The sequence below is a fragment of the Populus alba genome, chromosome 10 (genome assembly GCF_005239225.2).
Source record: "Populus alba chromosome 10, ASM523922v2, whole genome shotgun sequence".
Classification (NCBI taxonomy): domain Eukaryota; kingdom Viridiplantae; phylum Streptophyta; class Magnoliopsida; order Malpighiales; family Salicaceae; genus Populus; species Populus alba.
In genome coordinates this window covers 11916544-11937541 of record NC_133293.1, presented here as the reverse complement: position 1 = coordinate 11937541, position 20998 = coordinate 11916544, and the positions used below count along the sequence as shown (strand labels likewise).

At 34.0% G+C, this 20998-nt stretch overlaps 3 protein-coding genes across 5 annotated transcripts; all 3 read right to left on the bottom strand.

Moving 5' to 3' along the window:
• Nucleotides 1-1820: 1820 nt before the first annotated feature.
• LOC118046460 (protein RGF1 INDUCIBLE TRANSCRIPTION FACTOR 1) lies at nt 1821-3847 on the bottom strand. Of its 2 annotated transcripts, none has more exons than XM_035055369.2 (4): nt 3591-3847; nt 3026-3286; nt 2721-2879; nt 1821-2561 (listed from the first exon to the last, which is right to left on the bottom strand). In XM_035055369.2, exons 1-4 carry the CDS (start codon nt 3753-3755, stop codon nt 2316-2318), a joined length of 831 nt encoding a protein of 276 aa, XP_034911260.1. In that variant the 5' UTR covers nt 3756-3847; the 3' UTR covers nt 1821-2315. The 2 variants fall into 2 exon arrangements, with proteins under 2 accessions (XP_034911260.1, XP_034911261.1); XM_035055370.2 differs by having other exon boundaries at nt 1821-2552.
• Nucleotides 3848-6595: 2748 nt separating this feature from the next.
• LOC118046462 (protein POLLEN DEFECTIVE IN GUIDANCE 1) lies at nt 6596-12644 on the bottom strand. Of its 2 annotated transcripts, none has more exons than XM_035055371.2 (11): nt 12029-12643; nt 11789-11940; nt 11571-11674; nt 10832-10920; nt 10588-10661; nt 9652-9802; nt 9350-9517; nt 8891-8988; nt 8655-8777; nt 7521-7598; nt 6596-7131 (listed from the first exon to the last, which is right to left on the bottom strand). In XM_035055371.2, exons 1-11 carry the CDS (start codon nt 12549-12551, stop codon nt 6925-6927), a joined length of 1767 nt encoding a protein of 588 aa, XP_034911262.1. In that variant the 5' UTR covers nt 12552-12643; the 3' UTR covers nt 6596-6924. The 2 variants fall into 2 exon arrangements, with proteins under 2 accessions (XP_034911262.1, XP_073268201.1); XM_073412100.1 differs by lacking the exon at nt 6596-7131 and adding an exon at nt 8302-8399 and having other exon boundaries at nt 12029-12644.
• Nucleotides 12645-14414: 1770 nt separating this feature from the next.
• Nucleotides 14415-17482, bottom strand: LOC118046463 (G-type lectin S-receptor-like serine/threonine-protein kinase At5g24080). Its single transcript, XM_035055372.2, has one exon. It carries the CDS (start codon nt 17357-17359, stop codon nt 14978-14980), a length of 2382 nt encoding a protein of 793 aa, XP_034911263.1. The 5' UTR covers nt 17360-17482; the 3' UTR covers nt 14415-14977.
• Nucleotides 17483-20998: the final 3516 nt, after the last annotated feature.

Genomic DNA, 20998 nt, shown 5'->3' with positions numbered 1-20998 from the left:
TTTGAATTCAATTCATAATATATTATAATTCTTATATTTAAAATAAAATAGTAAATCAATTCTGTAAATTTGATTATCTTAATTAACTTAAATATCCTGTTTTTTTTGTTTACAAGGAACATTACATTTATTTAAAATGATAAAAACATGTGTATTTTTTATTCAATCATGCAGCATCTCCCTTCATCTGATTTTTTATAATGACATCAAATCATTTAGATTGAAGGTGTCTGAAAATTTGATAATCATTATTTTAAAAATATTTTTTATTTGAAAATGTATGAAAATATTTTTTTATAAAATTTTAAAAAATATACAATTTCGAACAAGTTCTCAAACCAACATCCTACGATGAAGATAGGGACCAAACAAGGTTGTCGAGTCGTATAGTTTTCTCACCAGTCTCTCATGGGATGCCAAGTAGATAAAAGAAGAGGAGGGATCAGAATTCAAACATTCTGAGATGAACATGATGCTTCGGATTTGTTCGAGTTTAGTGGACAAGATAGCAGATAATTTCCTGTTCGTTAGAAAGAGTGTATCCAGTAATGGATTTGATGCCAACAGCTGAGGGGTTTGAAGCCTGTGAATCAATTAATGGGCTCACCAACAGAAATTGAAATGAAAGCACCAGGGCTTCCTTATTCCTCCGCCCTCTGCTATTGACTTTTAATTTGTTGACTCTTGCTATTAACAAAGTTCCTCTGTTAGAGACTAATAAACAGTATTTTTGTTTTCAAAATTTTGAAAAAGAGTTAATAAACTTGTTTGTTTTGTTTTTCGTTTTTTGAAAAACAAATCAACAATCATTATCACAAATTTCTAAAACTACTTTTTTTTAAATAATAAAAAAAAAAAACTTAAACAGCCTGTTAGAAAATATGTTTTTGTTTTAAAAAATCTAAAAATGAAAATAGAAAATGAAGAGCATAAATGATATTAATTGACCGACCTCTAGAGTATCGCATCTACAGTTCATATTACGGCCACTCTTTCCGCGTTTTGATCTGATTTAGAGAGAGCGCATAAAGATCAAGGCATGCATCCTCGTGGTTTTATGTCTTCATGGTAGACGAATCTGAAATTAAGAACTTCCACTTTTCTGGTCCTGTCTAAGATCCTAAACGAGGCAAAAAAGCAAAAAGATTTAACTGTTTACGTTGCTAAAGGTCAAAAGATGTCACAGCACTGCACTCATGCCAGGAAAAAAAAGAAAAAAGAAAAAAAGATTCAACTGTTTCGTGATGCCTTAGATCTCCAAGAACAAAAGATGGTCATAGTGAAACAAAAAGATGCACTCACGCTGAGTAAGGACAAAAGCTAACCGATCTCACTGACCAGGTTCAAACCTCCAAAGCTCATCACATGGAACTCCCCAAAATAATACCCAATTTTTTATTTTTTTGTGTCTAAAGATCACCACACACTCCTCTGCAATATGCACATCAAAACATGACAAATTCCCCATGGATTTGATATATATTGTACAGCAAAATAGAGCCATGTGCCTACCCAAGAAGAAAAAAAAGGAAAAGATCTGGGCATCCACGTGCAACATCCTCATAGATGTAGCAATTTAGTTATTTCAAGGCTTCGCCACCTGCTTACGAACTATTCTGGCGGCTCTTTTGCCAGCCACTTTCTTCAAGATAACAGCATTTAACAAAGCATCGCTCCCATAATGCAAGGAGAGGGTCCCAAGTAGACATGTTGGACAAACTGCTAAGAACCAAGCTGAAATAGTTTATGTATACCGGTTTCGACAGAGATTGAGGCCAACCTATCGATCTTTGACGGCCTAACAAATTAGAGAAAGAGAAGAAACGCAACCACATGCTTGCCAACAAATTTAGAAACATTCCCATCAAGAACAGAGACCTCAAGTGGAATCACTTCATAATGACGCATACATTTAACTAATGCTTCTTACTCTATCCTGTTTTACTAAAATTACTACAGACAAAGATTATAGAACTAAGTAATAGAGCCAACTAGACTCTTCAGCATAGATACAAATTATTGATTTGCTAAGCTTTTCTTCATTATTTCTATATAGCAGACACAAACACGCGAGCTATACAACCTAAAGTGAGCTCCCCCTCCTTATTGTGGGCTCTTCATCTTGACTCACATAACTTTTACCTCCAAATGGGGGGCTACTCGGGAGTAGTTTGTTCTGAACGGCTATTTATGGATTAATATAACTGTGATCTTAATAATTAAATACCTTAATATGAACCACAAGTGTGTGTGTGTGTACATATATATATATAGAAATATAATTTGAGGAAAAAGAAATATGTTTATTGTTTTGCCTAACAGAGGGGAGCCCTACGTGGGACGCTTTTTCTCTTGTGCAATTGTCTTCTTGGTTTCAAAGCTGAATTGATCCAACCTGGAGTATCCTCAGACATATCAGTCAAAGAAAGTGACGATTCGTTCTCACTTGAATGCCTCTCTGCACTGCAGTTTTCCTTCCAGGAAAGGTCAGGAAATTCCTGAATTGAGAAGGGGATGATTTTGTGGCTCTGATCTTTAAGCTCCACTGAAACCTGAAAATACTATCAGAAATTACTGTTAGGGGTGTTTCTCTGCGATTTTGAGAAAGGCAAGGCACCTGTAAGAATAGAGGAGGCATCTTATGAAAAAAAAAAAAAAAAAAAAAAAACATTAAGCAAGAAATAAAATGATGTTGACATTATGAGGCTAATCTTGGTTACCTTGCATGCAATGGAGCAGAAGCGATTGGGGACATCTTGTAGATATCTTGCACATGCTTCACAAGAAGCACCAAGCTTCGCTTTCGTGGATGGCCTTGCATCTTTTGGCTGAGGCCGTGGTTTCAGATGAATTGCCTTTTCACCATTGATCTTGTAAGTCTGACGAATCAAATTAGTTTTCCTTAGGAAACCATAATCAATCATTTGCAAATAAAATCTTATGACAACAAAATAATAAAACTAACCACAAACTGGAGGATCCAAATAAAAAATCTTTGCTCTTAATATTAACATTAAACAAAAACCTGAATTTTAGAACAGTCAAGATGTTTTTGAATCTCTTGAAGGCGAACAACATCATGATAAACATATTTGCAGATCTGAAATTGTCTATGAAGAAGATGAGATTCCATACAATGTCGACAGCACCCAACTCTGCAATCGATGCAAAACAAGTTTTTCTCGTTCTTTCTGTGTTCTTGATGCAGACCACAAGAATCAAAGAACTTGCTATGGAAAAGAGTGCTGAGCCAATTTGTGTTCTTTACATAAAGTTTGCAACCTACCTGCGACATTACAGAACATCAAAAACTACTTTATGGATAATTCAATTCAACAACTGAGTAATTGCAGTAATTCGATCACAGATAGATAAAAAAGAGTATCGACAATTCAAGTCAAATTACAGTTTTCTGAAATCAGTTCCAATCAACAAGAACAGACACCTGCGTTTTTAATATTTTTACACATATTACCAGTCAAAGAAACTAAAATGGCTGAAATTTAATAAACACAACAGAGAAACAATCAATCAAACCGAATAAAACCAGTAACAATGATTGAAATCAATCCGAAACGTAGAATTCATACCATTTCTTCTGCTTCGAGATTGAATTGTTGTTGTTGGATTGAAAGACAGTTAAATTCAGTGAAAACCAAGAATTTACAAACAGGGGCTGTGAAAGAATGAGCAAAAGAAGAGAAGGAAAAGCATATATAAAATATGAAAGGCTTGTCCCGGTATGAACGAGGCATGTAAAAGACAAATTCAGGAAAAAAATTCAAAAAGGAAAGAGAAATCGCTGTTGATATTGTTTACTTCTGCTTAGCACAGAAGTGGCCTACCAGCGGCGGGAATGTGATGTATGCATCAGCCTGAGATGATAATGGATACCTATTATCTGTGTGTATAATACAGATTTACATATTTTTTAAAACAAGCTAGAAATTAATTTCGACAATATTTATATCTTACTTAGGTAACTTAATTATTAAAAAAAACCTTGTTTATTTAGATTATTAAGATTAGTATTTATTATATTGGAATCAAATTATCATTTACAGTAATGTGAAGCCATGAAATGGCAGTCGCTTTCCCATGCTAGCTGGAGCAATGCCATGCATTTGTTTTTGCTCTAGAAAATAAATGATACATACAATATATGAGGTATTATGCTCACTGTCATGATCCTTTCATTGACCTATTTATTTTATGTTAAACTTTCTATTTCATTATAATCAAAGTAGTTACTAAGTTGATGTAAGGAATAGATTGTTTGAAAACGACGTCATTTAATCTTAGTCAACAAGCAATTTTCAATAAAATCCATATTTGAAGTTTATTATTAAAGAATATGTTCAAATTAAAGCTTTGGACAAATGAAAATCGCTTTCATATTTTATTATTTGAAAAAGGATTTTCTAAAATATGCCATGAGAGGGGAATTTTGAAGTTTCAAATCTTCTTATATATTATTATCAACCCATAGAAAACGGGATAATTAATTAATTGTTAACGACAAACCCCGAGAATCTTAAGAACTTTTTTTCTTGAAAAATATATAATTTTTTTGTTTTTCATGAAAAAAAAACATCACTTGTTTCTTTATTTCTACAATTTTTCTTTAGAGAACATTGAAGTAAAAACATTGTTTGTTAAAAAATTAATTTTTTAATGTTTTTGGATGTTTTTATGTAGTAATTTTAAAAAATAAAATTTAAAAATTAAATACACACACACACACACACACACACACACACACACACACATATATATATATATATATATATATATATATATATATATATATATATTATTTAATATATTTTTAAATAAAAAAATTTAAAAAAAATAATCGTTAAATTACATAATAATTAAAAGACTGTCAGGGGTGAAAAAGAAATCCCTGGCGCTTGACAAAAAGAGATCGGGTTTTCTTTAGCCTCACTTTTATTTTATCCAATAAGTCAGCACTTTCCAAACTGCAAGCCAATTATTTACCATCAATCATGGAATGGTGAATGCTTATATTGCCCTTTGAATTGTGAGAAAAGAGAGAATAAACTACAGGGACTACCTTGAAGACTTGTTTGTTTTTTGTGTAGAAGTTTTACCCAAAAAAAATTAAAAAACATTGTTTAAAATTAATATTTTTGATATTTTTTATTGTTTTTATATACTAATATAAAAAATAAATTTTAAAAAATAAAAAAATATATTATTTTTATATATTTTTAAATAAAAAAATATTTTGAAAAGCAATTATTATACTACCCATATATGGAAAAATGTAACGTGGGTTGGTCTTCCTGTGTAAAGGTAATTTATATGAGAAAATGTATAAATAAAGGAATTCCCTATATTTGCTCCGAAATTGGTTAAGTCTGGATTTATCTGTGATTGATAATAAAATTAGAAAGGAAAATTAAAAAAATAAAATTGATGGTTAGCGATTTGTTAAGTTTTTTCCGATAGAAAAGGCAGTCGACAGCTTGTATTTATTATTATCGTTTTTGCCTACTATTATTTATCACCCCATATTAGATCCTTAGAAGAAATCACATTGTTTTCCACAGAAATCTCGCTGTATATCTCCTTTTCCCACCCTGCAAAGTCAATACATTGGTTTGAGAGAAATTTTATAGAAATCGAACGGAACTTGAATTCTAATGAATCGAAGCTTCAGTCAATTCGGTTTTAATCCCATTGATTCTAGAAAAGTTTTACGGTGCTAAGATATAATTAGTGATTAAGAGAATAAAATATATGATTTATCAAAAAATAAAAAAAAAATATTCTCATCTTGTATTTATCTCTTCTAATTATATCTATTTATTTTTATAAAGTGAGTTTAGATAACTAATAAATGACATTAAATATAGCCTGAAAATCATAAAATCCCTCTTGGCTTTAGCATAAAAAATCACTTAGACGGTCGAATTAATAAATTATACAGAATGACTAGTTAAATCAATTACCCAATTACTTTCTTTCTTTCTTCTTATTTTTAGAAAATTTATTACACTGCAAATTCAAATAATATAAAATGATAATTATTTTTTAAACTTTAATATGCTACAGAAGCTCATGAGTACATATAAAAATATCAAATAATCATGCTAACCACAAAAGCACATACAATATTATAGAGATGCATGCGTTGTACACGCTTATAATATTCAAATTCATACACGTAAAAGGAGGCCATAGAGAATCTATTTAGTATATATACCAACATCTAAAGTTCTAGTTCATGGAATTTTACTTTTCGGGGTCCTAAGAGGTTGATTCAGTTGGTCTACTCTTTGAGAGATTTCCAATTTACATAAAAAAGAAAAGAGAGGGAAGAAACCCTAGCTCCTCCCAGACTCCATCCAATTGGGATAAGCAAGTGGTAAGTGGCATGCTTCGTGATTTGTAATGGACAAAACGTGTTCGTTTTCGTAGGGGAGAATCCAGGTTGCAAACCTCAACACCTGATAGGGCAAGCCATCTTTGTGGAGGATAAATGCAGCAAATTAAGGAGTTTTTTTGGAATAAAAAGAGAGGTCAATAATCCTACAACTAAAGATACCAATGAAAATGGAAAACAGACGAAACGAATTTCTTTTCTTCTTTTAATTACTGGATATTCAATAAATTTAGTGTAATGCTGATCCTTTGTAATATTTCGTATAACCCACTCGATGTTTCTTCTAGACAAAATTGTAGGAAAGACCCTTGTGAAAGTTGAAATTGAACCGAAAAAGCGGGCGGCTGTTGCTACTTAATCCCTCTCCCGGAGATTTAATTCACGGTCACATTTCCAGCAACTGGAACCAACCGCCTCCATCTGTTGCCAATGGAAGCCTTCTCCATCCATGTGATGTAAAACCTCATTAAATCTTTATGTGTGTGTAATGAGATCTGTTTCTTTTATCAGAATTAATCATTGTGAATCCGTTTTTTCCTCCTCCGGCACCTTTCGACGTACCAACTGGCATGCTTTTGGAGGCCCATGCCAACCATCACCTTCAGGCTTGTGAGCATAACATAGGTCAAGGCAGACAAGAAAAGGATCCAAAAAAGCCTCCACGGAAGGGGACTGGGGGGGAGGTGAGCAGAATATACTGGAGTCAGCACTCGGATAACCTGAAACCCAGAGGATAAATCCCTTACACCTAAAATCTTCAGCCTCAAATCAACAAATAGATTAAACACAATAAAGAAAACCATTTTGGATTCTCATATTGTTGACAAGAAGTAGAATTTCACGAAGCAGGAATATTCTCATTTAGTAGCACAATTAGAGGATTTAGTGAAAAGCCATTGACTGTTCGTATTTTGAATGCAGAATATCTTGTTCTGTTAAATAAGGCCCTTCCATTCAAACCCAGAAATCATAAGGCCCTACTAAATATTATTAAAAGCCTTCATTATCAAAGGCATTTCAAGAATGTCAGCTCCTTGTATAGAGGGGGGTAACCTATGGAGTGCCCATAACAGCAGCTACAAGTGCAAAAGTATTTACAGGTGCTTACCACACATGCTGGAGCCAAAGGAATGAATGTAAGAGTTCTCTTTCTACTGTCTGTATTCTCTGTTTGAATGTTCAGTGTCTGTAGCAAAACAAAAGAAACTAATAAATCACCAAGTTCAAGTTTACAACACAAACAGAAATCCGAGAATAATGAGAAAACAGAAGTTAACACCCTAAAGTTCAAGTGCAAGAACTTTAAGTGCTTCGTAAACTGAACCAAAACTAAATGACATTTTATAATGAACTAAGAATTTAGTGCTTATGTATTTTATTTCCCACTCCAGCACATCTATTGGGGCTATTGTTTTGATTTGAGTGCAAGGACTAAAGTTTAACCCTGCCAGAATCTCAGTGACTTCAAAACAAATCATTCTTCAAACAATTCAGGAAATTCCTGAATAATGTTTCCTCCAGATTTAGGGGTTATGATGATCAACGTTACCAAACATTCACAGCTGGATCCATATCTCCTTGAGGAAATCCAACAACATTATCCATCAAGATCTCCAACTTCATTCCACTCCATGACTATCCATTTGGATTTTGCTCAAAACCCACATCCCAAATTTAAGTTTTAAATACTAAAATCCACATTTCAAAGTAAAACCATGAATATCACAGGAAATTTAGTAAAAACCGATGTGGCAAAGAAAGTATGGGGGAGATGGGCAACAAAAGGAAAAAGCATGGTGATAATGGTGCTTAAGAATTTTTGCCTGTTTTCCCTTTAGATAGTTTACAGGATAGTTTATAAACTCACAGAGCATGGACTCTTCACATACATTTCAATAATCTCGACTGTAATGTAGATCACCTAGTCATGAAGCATGGGACAGATAATGACCAAAACTAGTGAAATGGTATTTGGCATTTCCTTCACCTGAAGTGGTTAAAAATTATAAGCAATAATATAAGAATTATGTTTGCAATTACTGAATGAAGTTAATAGAAGGAATGATTTAACAGACCAGCATAGTTTAGCAACAGATTGCTTCAATTGATACTTCAGGTGGAATAATTGACACAAATGAATAAAGTTAAAGTGCGTGGCTTTCTACATAAGCACAACTCTTAAATCCATAAATAACTTATTAGAAGGGCAGAGGAATAAGGCAGCAATATATAAATTAAATACCTGGTTGCAAAGCTCTTCAAGAAATTCAGAGTATACAATAGGCTTCATGTCATTGAATTTGGCGAGGAATGAATGCTTTATGATATCAATTAACATTTCACAGAAAAAAACCATGAGCGCATTCTGCAGAGTTCAAAGAAGATATAATAAGTGCAACAAATAAGCCCGGAAGAATCCATTATAAAATTCTTCCCTTTAAAGCACAGAGTGCACAGAATCTCTTCTGGTTTACTTACAAGAAGAAAACTCTCAAACCAAGGACCCTCAGCCTCCAGTATATTTTGAGCTAAAACAGCTGATAAGAATGCTGAAATGTGGAATCTCTCTATGGAATCTGGCAGTTAGCAATCAAACAACAAAATTTATATGAGACAACATGAACTTCAAAATTGAACAGAAAACAAAACCTAAACATCAAATGCAAATGTAGGATCATGGATTTAAATGCTGGTCCAAAAACTTCTCAATACAAACATAATTGATGATGCATGTCTCCAAACAACTCATTCTCAATGTATCAGCTTTTAACTTGCAGGGAAAATAGGCATCATCAAAGACCAAGTCTGATATCAAGCCAATAAATCATCACATTTAATATCTAAAATTGACAGCAAGCTTGTTAACTAGTCAAAGATGACACAGTTTCATTAACCATTAAGGACCATAAATAGAGAAGTACAAATAAGCAAACTCACCAGAGTACACCAAACTGTGAATGTTATCTTTGCTGAAACGTTTGAAGACATTGCTTTTTATCTCAGCAAAGTTATTGGATACCAGCAAAGCCAGCAAAGCATTATTGTGAGCAACGATACAAGTTGATAAAGTAATTGCCTGAGCTAATAAAATGAAAGAATGAAGAAGTACGAATAGTCAAGGAGCCAAAGAGAAAGCTCAGCATGTCAGTGGACTTTTCTTTTTCTGGAAAATATATCCAAGCCATTGTTAAACCAAAAAACAAAAATGAATAAATAGACAAAATCAAGAAAAAGGATATTTGAAAAAGCCATAGCTAAAACTTGATCAGAGATAAATCTCAAAATCCAGAATCTCATATTTTCTGATGAACAATTTGCAAGCCCTTCTGAAGAATTGAATAGAGCCTGCAGTACATCTCCACCAAAGCTCTGACACAGTTTATCAAATATCTGTATTGAAGATAAAAAATAAGTTTCCATGATTCCAGACAAATTATTGAAACCAATTCAGGACACATTACTCCAAAAGTAATGTTAAAGGAACACTTCTCATCCAATGGTAAAACACAATTCCATTGAGATATGGTGATATGACTAATCTGGGACAGAAGAAGATATGGTTATGGATAAAAAGTCTATAAAACCATTGACATCCCAAATTTATCCACGGCCAAAACATGAATAACAAATAAAACAAAAACCAATGAAAAAATTCAGGAGTTGGTTAAAAAACTGCTCCTGAATTTCAATATTGACACTGGTTTCAATTCCACCATTGTAATTCTGCTAGGAGTCAGGGACAGGTCACATGGGGCTTCAAATATCAAGAAAGCTTCTTATGCTGTAGAATGTTGGAAAAATTTCAGGCACTTTCCTTTTAGATAATAGCCACTATAAAACAAAGATGTTTCTGTTTGGCCCACCCAGCATTCGAGCTCTAAATCCACCCCCACTAGAGCTCATACTCTGATCCAAAAGTCTTTTAAAATGTTTTTTTTTTTTAATCTTTTTGAAAGAGCAGGCTGCATCACATAAACAACATGTTGACAACAGCACTAGCAAATCCTAAGAGAAGAAAAATGTATTCCATTTATCAAGCTGCATTTCCAAATCAAGCAAGAATATACTTTTCAGTTATACATTAATCTACTTCAAGGACACCAACATTAATCTCCACAAGTGACTCAAAAATATGAACAGTTACGAATTCTCAGGTTAGTTTAGTTTATTCTCACCTCCAAAACATTGTAAACCACATAGAGTTTGATTGTTCCTTGGCCACGAATCATGTGATATATTAAGCTGATATCTGAGGCAGCAGGAATAAAATATAAAATAAAATAAAGGAAATGATACTTTCAATGCCAAAATCCTGTAACACAGGCATGATAAATTCTAACTCTAATTCAGTAGTCACATTATTCGTCCACGGACCAGTTAATATTGCAATCATGTATATCACAATATATTCTTCAGTACCTATTTGTCCCAAAAGTACAACACCAGAAGCCAACACAATAAAGCAGCCAATATCAGAAAGCTCTGCTGCAGAAGGCTTCTTGAACTGCCTGCCACAAGCATGATTAGGTTATTTTGTAATTATTACAAGTTACCTCCTGTCTACAGCATTCACAGACAGAGAAACAATTATGCCTGAAGCACATGTTAGCTGGGTTGAGCAAAATATTTTTCAATTTCAAGAGAACAGAAGTAGTTATTAAACAGCTAAACTGCTATCAGCAGTGAGCTTGTGGACCTAACTCTGACTCTTAACTGTGATACGTGATAATCACCTTTTAACTTGTTAGAAAACCAACACCAATTTTTTGTACCAATAACGAACACTAATATTTCATGCGAAGAAGCATGTGCTTGAATTGTATTTTTATGATTTAAATCCTTCTTGTTTGTCTTTTGTGATAACATGCACATCAAAGATTCGAAACTTTTCTTTCTTTTGAGAGTATTATTTAGCTTGTGCATGGGATTGCATTGTTTTGTATATTTCATTCATAAAAATATTGATTATATTGCAGACCCAGGTAAATGATACAGGCAAATGGGATTGGCAAGAAAAAAAACATCATCATTCAAATCAACAATTGATAAATTGTTGAGAGAATAGTCAATGTGTAATCAGCTAAATCAAGCATTCGTCTCTCTGCGTGCGGGAAGCATTCAGGCATGTTTACAGTGAATGTATGAAACCAGGACTAACCTGGCACTCCGAAACCTCCAGAGGATCATCAGAATCTTAGTTGGCATAATAGTTAACAGTGATAGAAACGAATCCAGGCATACAAAGAAGCCAACATCGATAAGCTGCAACAACATAGTTGCATTAATTAAGCATGATGCAACTGCAAGGAAAAACTAATTCGCAACAAAATGAACCGAAGCGCAAACAATGGCTTGCGTAAAGCCAATCAGGATTACCAGTTCACATCTCCATGGCAAGCGAAAAATGGTATCATATACTCTCTCCCTTTCTTTCTCACTCCCAAGAGTAGTTGTGCTCCTCAACGAAATTCCTTTATTCATTTCGTCCATAAAGTACTTCACCGGTGACTTCTCCATCGAAAAGAGATCTGACAGGCAAATGCAGCACAAAACCAAAAAAAAAAATTAATAGCAATAAATTCCAGAAAGAGAATAAATAAGATTGATTGAACTTACAATTAGGATCGTCAGCCATGAGTTTATTCCAATCCAATGATTCCGCCGTCTCCAACTTCGTAACAACACTTCCATTCGGTGGTTCACTTCTCCGCTGCTTCTCCTCCACTCCACTCTCCTCCGACGCATTTTCCTCCACTGCAGTCTCCACTCCACCAGCAAAATTGACATTCCTCTGCCTCAACTCCCCGTTCCCGTACACTCGCTGAATCTCCGCCCCTGCTTCACTCACCGTACTACAAACCACGCTCCCGCCGCCGCCAACTATATAACTGTTTTGGATGTTTCCGTTGTCTGTGTGATGCGAATTGTGGACAACTGAATAGGAATGGGTGATTGAATCTTCGTGGATTGCGGGATGGAGAGGCTTGTGTTTGCGCTTGTGTTTCTTCTTTTTTCGGTAGGGTTTCTCCACTGGATCTGTTTGGTAATTGACAAGATATTGGTCTTCTTTTTCTTCATGGGAACTGCTATGGTTTAGAATCTCGAAGGACAGCTTTCTGCCTGAGGATCTCCAAGCCATCAAGAGTTACTCCCGGTGTGAGAGAGAGAGAGAGAGGTCCTTTCTTTATCGTCGGTTTTTGTATTATAAGGAATTCAGAACTTTTGTGTTTAATTTATGTTATATATGTATACACACACAAGTGTCATATTTTTATTTTTATTTTGCGCAAAGGGATTGCTGTTTGTTTATTTTTATGAGGTTTGGTTTGGTTTGTTTTTTTACGTTTGACAACTCTGTTAATTAATTAGTGAGTGCCTCGAATAGAGATAGCTTTTGTTTTTATATGTTTTTAAGAGTATGTTCACTTGAAAATGATCAGTGTTTCATAATTATTTGTATATGTTAATCTTAAAAATAAAGAAAATTATTTTCAAAAACTCAGAAGTCGTAGAAAGTGAAACTTTTCAACGACATAGTGACGATTTACCTCAAATTAGCACTACCTCACGTGTATTCTAAGCTTGATTTCGATTGAGTAGAGATGAATCTGTGCTTTTCCGGGAATGAAATGTATGAGCAGGTACTATCTATGTAAGATTTCTAGCCAGCTTCACGGGTACATTTTCTTAGGAAAAATAAAAGTTGTTATCGTATCTGTATTGTTATAATTGTTTCGATAATGATGCGGATTAATTAATTTATGAACAATATTATATAATAAATAATTTATATAAAATTTTCATCCAACAGTACGAGCAGTTACTCTTTCTTTTTTTCAAAAGATCCTCAATTTATCATTTCAATGAATTTAATGGTTAAAATATATGTTCGGTAATGCAAGTTAGTTAGCTTTTAAAACAAAATTAAAAATATATTAAAATCAATGCAAAATACCTAAAAAATAAGTTAAATAAATGTTTGTTTTTACGTTTATAATGTGCTTTTCAAAATATTTTTTTAATTATTTTTTACTTTAAAAAACATTAAATTAATAAATTTTTTAAGTGTTTTTAAATGATTTTAAAGTAAAAATATTAAAAATATATATATAATATATTTTAAAAAATAATATCTGCACTGCTTGTATATTTTTTAAAAACAATACCAATGGCAACATAAAAGGTCCCGTTTAGCTTGCAATTCAATTTTTTTAAGAATTTAGAATTGTTTTATCTTTAAATTAATAATTTTTAAATATTTTTTAATGAACTTAAAAAAAAAATATATTATTTTAATATTTTTTTAAATAAAAAATATTTTAAAAAAAATAATATCTAAATCACTGTCAGACAGGCTGGAAATACTATCGAAGTGTCATTTCCGTTTTCTGAGCTGTAATTCACGGTTAGCCATGTTGCAAGGCACGTGCTTGCAGGGCAATGGAAGAGTGACGACGCCCTAACGAATACTGTAGTGACACGTTTCAATTTTCTTCTTTTTTGCCCTTTTTATCGTCTACCATAATTGCACTTGTAGCACTCCTGTAAGCGTAATTACACGGATATCCCTAATTGAAATAATAAATCACGAAACAGCCAAGAGACTTTTCAAATATTGCAGGGCCTCGTTTTTGTTTGCTACGGTTCCAAGAAGAATGATCAGGAAGGATAATCTTCTGGGACTGTGGATTTGGTTGATTATTAAAATATTTTTTTATTTAATAATATGTTAAAATAAATTTTTATATTTTTAAAAATTTATTTTTTGATATAATACATTAAAATAATTTAAAAATATTAAATGAAACAATAAAAAATAAAAAAAATTAAATATTTTTATAAATACTTTTGAAACACAAAAACAAATAGATACACATAGAACATGTATGAAGAAATTTATAATGCAATATTTTGGATGCATAACCAATGAAAATCAAAATATAATCTTGAAATATTAGATAACATAAGCTAAAAATCAGTTATAAAGAAACCCATCTAAGTATATTTCATAATAAATATTATTGAGCTTATTGATGAGCATTACATTTTTAATCATTATCGTCCAGTAATCATAAATGAAACGTATAACAACACTACCAAGAAGAAAGTATGACATGTTTAATTGGTTCTGTCTAGAGTCCTTCCTAATCTTTCCCTTCAATCTGTGAAGGAAATTATTCACGAGGCCAGAAATAACTCTACAGCCTAGCTTTCTTGTTCTCCCTTCACTGTTTCTCATTTACCAGGTAGTATTTTGTTGGCCAAACAAAAGAAACCAAACCGACTATTCACCTTCTGCAATTTCTACTCATCTATACGAATCCAGAAAGAGGCATAATTCTCCATGCCCGTCATCACAGAAGCTTGATGAAAGCCAGAGGGAAAAGGGAAAAGGATACAAATTACAGATGTGAAGGCCTGTTATCCTGTACATCAGCCTGGACTGCTTAATAGTCGTACGGCATTACTACTTTATAACTACTATGCACAACTAGAACACAGAGCAAAGAAGACAGATATAAACCGCATTGACAGAATCAGAAGCTTGGATCAATCACTAATACACTAATCTTCTAGGAAGAAGATGGTAGGCTTCGTTGGTTCAGTGATTTCCACGGTTCCTTCGAGCATCTTAGCAACCTTTCCCATTGACGGCCTCATGTCTGGCCTGTCCTGAAGGCACCACATTGCTGTCTTCACCATCCTATCTACCAAATCAAAATGCACTCTGCCATCATAACAGTGCTTAATCTGTCGGTCCAGAATGTCCTCTACCTTCATTTCCTTGAACACTTTGTCAAATGCCCACCTAGGAAAATACCAATCCTCACTGTCCATCAAAGAACCTTGCGTCTCGAAATTTCTAGACCCAGTTACGACCTCTAGCAACACCATCCCGAAACTGTAGACATCAGCCTTGGGAGTGATTGGATCGCTCTTAATCCATTCTGGTGCCATGTACCCGCGAGTACCCCTGATTCGAGACATGCTCACCATATCTTCTTTTTTCCTCAACTTGGCCAACCCAAAATCTGAGATCTTTGGGCAAAAATCATCACCTAGGAGTATATTTTCCGGCTTAATATCACAATGCAACACCCACTCCAAACACTCTTCATGCAAGTATGCGATTGCTCTAGCTACACCAAGTGCAATCCTATATCGGATCCCCCAATCAAGCATCGGTCTGCGCCCCTCAGTAGCCACCAGACCCATCTCAACCTCGGTCCCTGGAGATGCAACCCGACCCGCAGGGAACAGGTACCTGTCAAGAGAACCATTAGGCACATACTCATAAACTAGAATCCTTTGGCCTTTCTCCGCACAAAAGCCCCAAAGCCTGACCAGATTAAGATGGTGCATCCTAGCAATAATTGTAACCTCTGCCCAGAACTCAGCATCCCCTCCGGTGACATGTTTCAGGCACTTGACTGCAACAATTCGTTTATCAGGCAGCTCTCCCCTGTAAACTTCACCAAATCCACCTTTTCCTATAGCATTGGAGAAGTCATTTGTTGCTGCTTTGAGCTCTGCATATGTGAACCTTTTAGGTCCACCAGCAGGCAGGAATTCAAGGCCTAGAGTCTGAGCCATGTCTCTATACTTGATGTATTTCTTCAAAAAAGCCCAAAAGAAAAGAATCCCGGAAATCAGCTCCGCGGCAAATAACGTACATATTATTGCAATGTTTCTGGTTGTGGTGTTGGATTCTTGAGGAGGGAAAGGGAGGCTTATACGAACAGGACATGTGGTGTCCAGCACACGAGTCATACCAGTGAAATTTGTTTCATCTGTTTCAGAACTATCCACACGCAAGAACATGACAACTTCAGTCCCTGGAGACCAGTACCCGTATAATAGTCTGTCAAGCTGAAGCACACAGTAACCTTGACCGTCATACTTGAACATAAAACCAAGACAATTAGGACGAGCCAAGCAGTTTGCTCTACAAGTTGTTAGATTTCTGACATTGAGACTTGTCTGATTTGATCCACCAGTGAAATTGACATAATCAAGCTGAACAAACTTGGTGTTGCCAGTGAGTTTCCTTTTTCTCTCACATGCATCTCGACTTGTAGAACTTTGCCTGAATCCAGGGGGGCACACGCAGGACATGGAATTTGAGCCGTCTGTCAAGCAGATAGCATTAGGCCCACAAAGCCCGTGAACTCTACACGATTCTTGCAGTGCTTGCCAAGCAATAAACCATTGGCCAAGGCTTTCATCATAACTGTAAATCCTTAGATTTCCATCATTGTCAAGAGTCAACCTCCGCATCCTGGCAACCCCGAAATCAGCAGAAATGATTGAAACACCATTTCCTTGATTCACACTCCCATCGCTTTTTAGTTGTGTAAACACGTTATCGGTGGTCCAGTAATTATCAGAGTAATTGAAAGACAAAGAAGAAGAATTCAAGAACCTGAACTTACCATTTTGTGAGACAAGTTCAGTACCATTTATAGCCTGGTCGGGCAAGAAAGTATCAGTAGGAAAATTAAAACTCTTCCACTCGTCATAGACAAGACTCCCGTCTTCATTTAAAACAAGTCTGGTTGAGTTAGAATTCGTTGACTTAGGGGCGCCAGGCCACAAGTTTGATCTGCTTGAAGAATCGGTTAAACGTAGCTCGCGAGTCGCTGTGATAACAAGAGAAGCATTGGTAGAGAGTGGAGAATCGTGCTTATTAGCAGACCACACAGTAGTAGTGATGCTTCCTGGCAATTTGTAATACCAAATTGAGAAATTGAAGTGGTTTGAAGAATTGTCCACAGGGTAAAAGCCGGCAGCGAAGGTGGAGTTGGGAGAAAGGAGGATTTTATTTTGCATCGGAAGCCATGGAGAGTCTGAGGAGGAGAAAGATGTCATGTTTTGTTGTCGTTGGGATGTTGATGGTGAAGGATTTGATAGCAGAAGGAAAGCAAAGAAGAGAAAGAAGGGAGCCATTTTTTTATTATTTTTTTTCTTTTGGAGTCTGGTTTGGTGATGGCCGTGTGGAGGCAATGGAACGGACGTATTTTAAAGGCCACCCGCATGGACCGACTTCCGGCGTTGACGCCATGACTTGTTGGCTTATAATGACCTGTATTTATTAACCGTGGGTCTTTTTTCTTTTCTAATTCCTGGATTTTATAACTCCCATTTAACGTTTGGCAGATTTTAGCAAATTTTTTGAAAGATATTTTTAAAATACAAAAATAAACAATCTCGTAACCAGTTTGGTTGTATTGCTGCTTTTACATCAGGGTAGACTAATTTAACACCTAATCATCCAATAATTCAAACTATTCAAATTAATTTTAAAAACCAATTTACAAAGTATCAAATATCAAATCAAAAACATGGTAAAATCTTGCTGGTTGAACCAAGTTTTACTTCAAAAAAAAACAGAGATTGTAACTTGTGAGGCTTGAATGTAATATATCTACTTTTAAAAACTAAAATTACACGGTTATTACTTCACAGTTTCTTGTTATATAATGATTTCACACTCTAAACTATTTATTCATTGACTGAACCAATCATGTATAATTGAATCAATATCCTAGTAATCCAGTAATAGAAGTTATCGAGTTTAATAACATTACTTTATACATTAAATCTTACGATAAAAATAATAATAATGTGATTTGGAACTAAAGGTTTACTTCTATTCGCTAACTAAAGAATTGGCTGATAACCTCGTACCGACCGTCTAAAGTAAACTAGTTTTTTTTTTGCTTGTTGGAGTGTTGGACCGGTAATTATTCTCGAGAGTTTTTCTCCGTTGGAATCTATAGGGGCATAAGATGATGACCATAAGGATTTGACCATCTCCTTGGAAATTAACCTTTGACTATACATGATGTTTAAATAATTAACCATTTATGTTATTTTTAAAATAAAATTAGTATCTTTTATTATAAAATTAACTGTTGTTTTTTTTTTTAATAATCATACATGAACCTTGAATATTCAACGCGTGGATTGAATATCTACTTTTTATTATTATTATTATAAATTTTTTATATAATATATCTCAAATTTATTATTTTTATATTTTAATACATTTATTTTAAAATGATCAATTCATTTTCTTTTAATTCTTCATTAAGGCTTGATTTTAAGATTAGGGTAATTTTTATTTTTAAAAAATACCTTAGATAAAAAAAAATTATAAAAAAGAAACACATCTATATTTTAATTAAAGAGATAATTTTTTTTTCTTATTTCAAATAGTTAAATTGTTTTTATAGTATTTTAATTGCTTTCAATTTTCATGTAATAAAGAACATAGCTAAAGAAAAATATATAAAAATTTTTTTTTGTTAAAAACACATAAAACTAAAAAAATAATTTTTTCAACACAATATAATTATTATTGTTTTAAAAAATTCATTTCTGCTGCGTTTTAGAGCACGAATTCAACCCAACAACAAAAAATGCATTCTGTTTTGCTTCTGAAAAATTGTTTACACAATTCAGTTTTGGGTCCTGGTATCCAAAATCCACTCCTCTCAGGTCTAAATATGGATAATAATTTTGGATTCAGGTAATGATTAATATCAAACCTGATCTTTGAATAATTAATTAACCCCATCCCTACTTGCAACTTGCAAGTCTCTATAGTATCGTCGGCTGTTATATATTCTCAGTCATGACAATACTGATGAGCGAGCGATGACTACACGCTTACTCTCCATTTGTAACTTTTCGTTTACTTCAATTGAATCCAGTACTGCTTCGGTAATTCCTAATCCAATCCAATCCTCTAGCGTTTATTATTGTGTTTTGTTAATGCAATTCTGTGTTTTCAAATAACTTTTAAAGTATTTTTTAATTAAGAGTATATCAAAATTACTTTTTAAGATTTTTTTTACTTCATCACGCTAGAATCATTGAAAATTACTTTAAAAATATTACTTTAATATTTTTAGATAAAAAATAATTTACAAAGTAAATCAAATAAAAAAACAATTCTTTAATCAAGTTTTGTTAGCTAGATGTTAGAAACATAGTTTTCAGACCTGGTCTTCTAACAGGCCTGGTTCAAGACTCAGGTTCCAGGTTTTGATCGGGTCACATAGTCGTTCAGGTTAATTTTTTTAAATCAAAACGATATTGTTTTAGTAAAAAAAATAAAAATAAAAAATTAACAGGTTGCAACCGGGTTTTTGACTAGGTCACAACGGTTTTTTTTTTTTCAACTCGGTCTAATTCCAATCCTGGATTGATTGGATCCAGGGTCGACCTGTCGGATCAAGCCGGTTTCAAAACTATGGTTAATAAATAAATGCAACATTACCCAGGGAGCTGATTGAATAATATAAATGTTTTAGGCATCGCAAGACAAAAATTGCGCAAATCAATTGCCAGTACTTTAATGACACTTGGAAAATAGATTTGCATCGTGATACTAAATATATGTAAGTCTAGGAATCTCCTTTAAAAAAAATTAATTGTGATGGACAAAGAGGAACTGATAATTGATCATGTAGCTTCTCGTTTTTGTATTATACAGGGTTCCATTGTTTCTTTGCGAGTCTTACGAGTGGTGTAAGGCTAAAGGGTTCTGTGGCTCATACGAGTACCCTTTCATAGACAGAATTCCACAAATACATATTCAGGCTCTCGAGACTTTTTCTCAGTGGGATGTGGCAGCTAACTAATCAATCACCATCATCATTAACCACGTCACCATCCTCTTGGGTTGAGTTTAAATCAAATTCAACGGAAGATGATGATCAAGAGAAGCAAGTTATCAAAACAAATACTCTAATTAAGATTAGTTCTCAATTGGAGAGATCCGAATTAAGAGAATGGCTTTGCAAGTAACTTTGAGCTGGGAAAAGAAGAGGTGGCACCTCTAATTCAGTTAGAGGAAGGGGAAGATGATAACTGGGAGGCCTTGCTGGAAGCTTCACTTGATACTTCTTCACATAACCATCGAAATAACTTCCTGGTTTACCCTAATAGCTTTAGCAATGGCTATGGCGATGGACACGGGTATATATGAGAATCAGCTTATTTGTTTGGACGATCACACAAAGAGAGAGGAGCAAGATCAATGGCAACTGCAAGTATACAATCCAAATCCTTTTTGTCAGCTTCATAGTTACTTTCCCAGTTTCAATGGATCAGCATGTAATCCGGCATTTCCATGGGGATTTTAGTGCAGCTAGCGTTTTAAAATGGTGAGGCAGAGTTGCCTGTATTTCTTATAACTCGAGGTAAATTGTAAGGAAGACAAGAATCACGAATTGGAGATGGAATGAGTAGCCGTAAAGTAAGACATTATTACGCTCGCTGCCATTGTAAGTGTTCGTTAAACTTCGTGTTGGAGAATTCGGGATGTAAAGCATCACTCTTGCGATACAATCACATAACCATTGTCGCCCCTGTTTGGTTACTCTGTTATAATTTTGCTAAATCGATTTTCATAAAATTATAACTGAAAATGTTACTTTATTTGATATTTTAAAAAATATTAATTCACAACACAGTTATTAATTGTATTAATTTTCTGTATATTAGATTCTTTTACATGGATCGAGACAAAATTTTGAATATGTAAAAGCGGGTAGAAGTAACTATTTTTTTCATCTT

Coding starts and splice junctions, on each gene's coding strand:
- LOC118046462 (XM_035055371.2), bottom strand. CDS start 12,551: ATGGCTTGGAGATCCTCAGGCAGAAAGCTGTCCTTCGAGATTCTAAAC. Junction 9,803..10,587: donor TGGTTTACAATGTTTTGGAG/GTGAGAATAAAC, acceptor TCTTCAATACAG/ATATTTGATAAACTGTGTCA. Junction 8,778..8,890: donor GGTTTGAGAGTTTTCTTCTT/GTAAGTAAACCA, acceptor TGAACTCTGCAG/AATGCGCTCATGGTTTTTTT.
- LOC118046463 (XM_035055372.2), bottom strand. CDS start 17,359: ATGGCTCCCTTCTTTCTCTTCTTTGCTTTCCTTCTGCTATCAAATCCT.
- LOC118046460 (XM_035055369.2), bottom strand. CDS start 3,755: ATGCCTCGTTCATACCGGGACAAGCCTTTCATATTTTATATATGCTTT. Junction 3,287..3,590: donor ATCTCGAAGCAGAAGAAATG/GTATGAATTCTA, acceptor GTAATGTCGCAG/GTAGGTTGCAAACTTTATGT. Junction 2,880..3,025: donor TTGACTGTTCTAAAATTCAG/GTTTTTGTTTAA, acceptor TTGATTCGTCAG/ACTTACAAGATCAATGGTGA.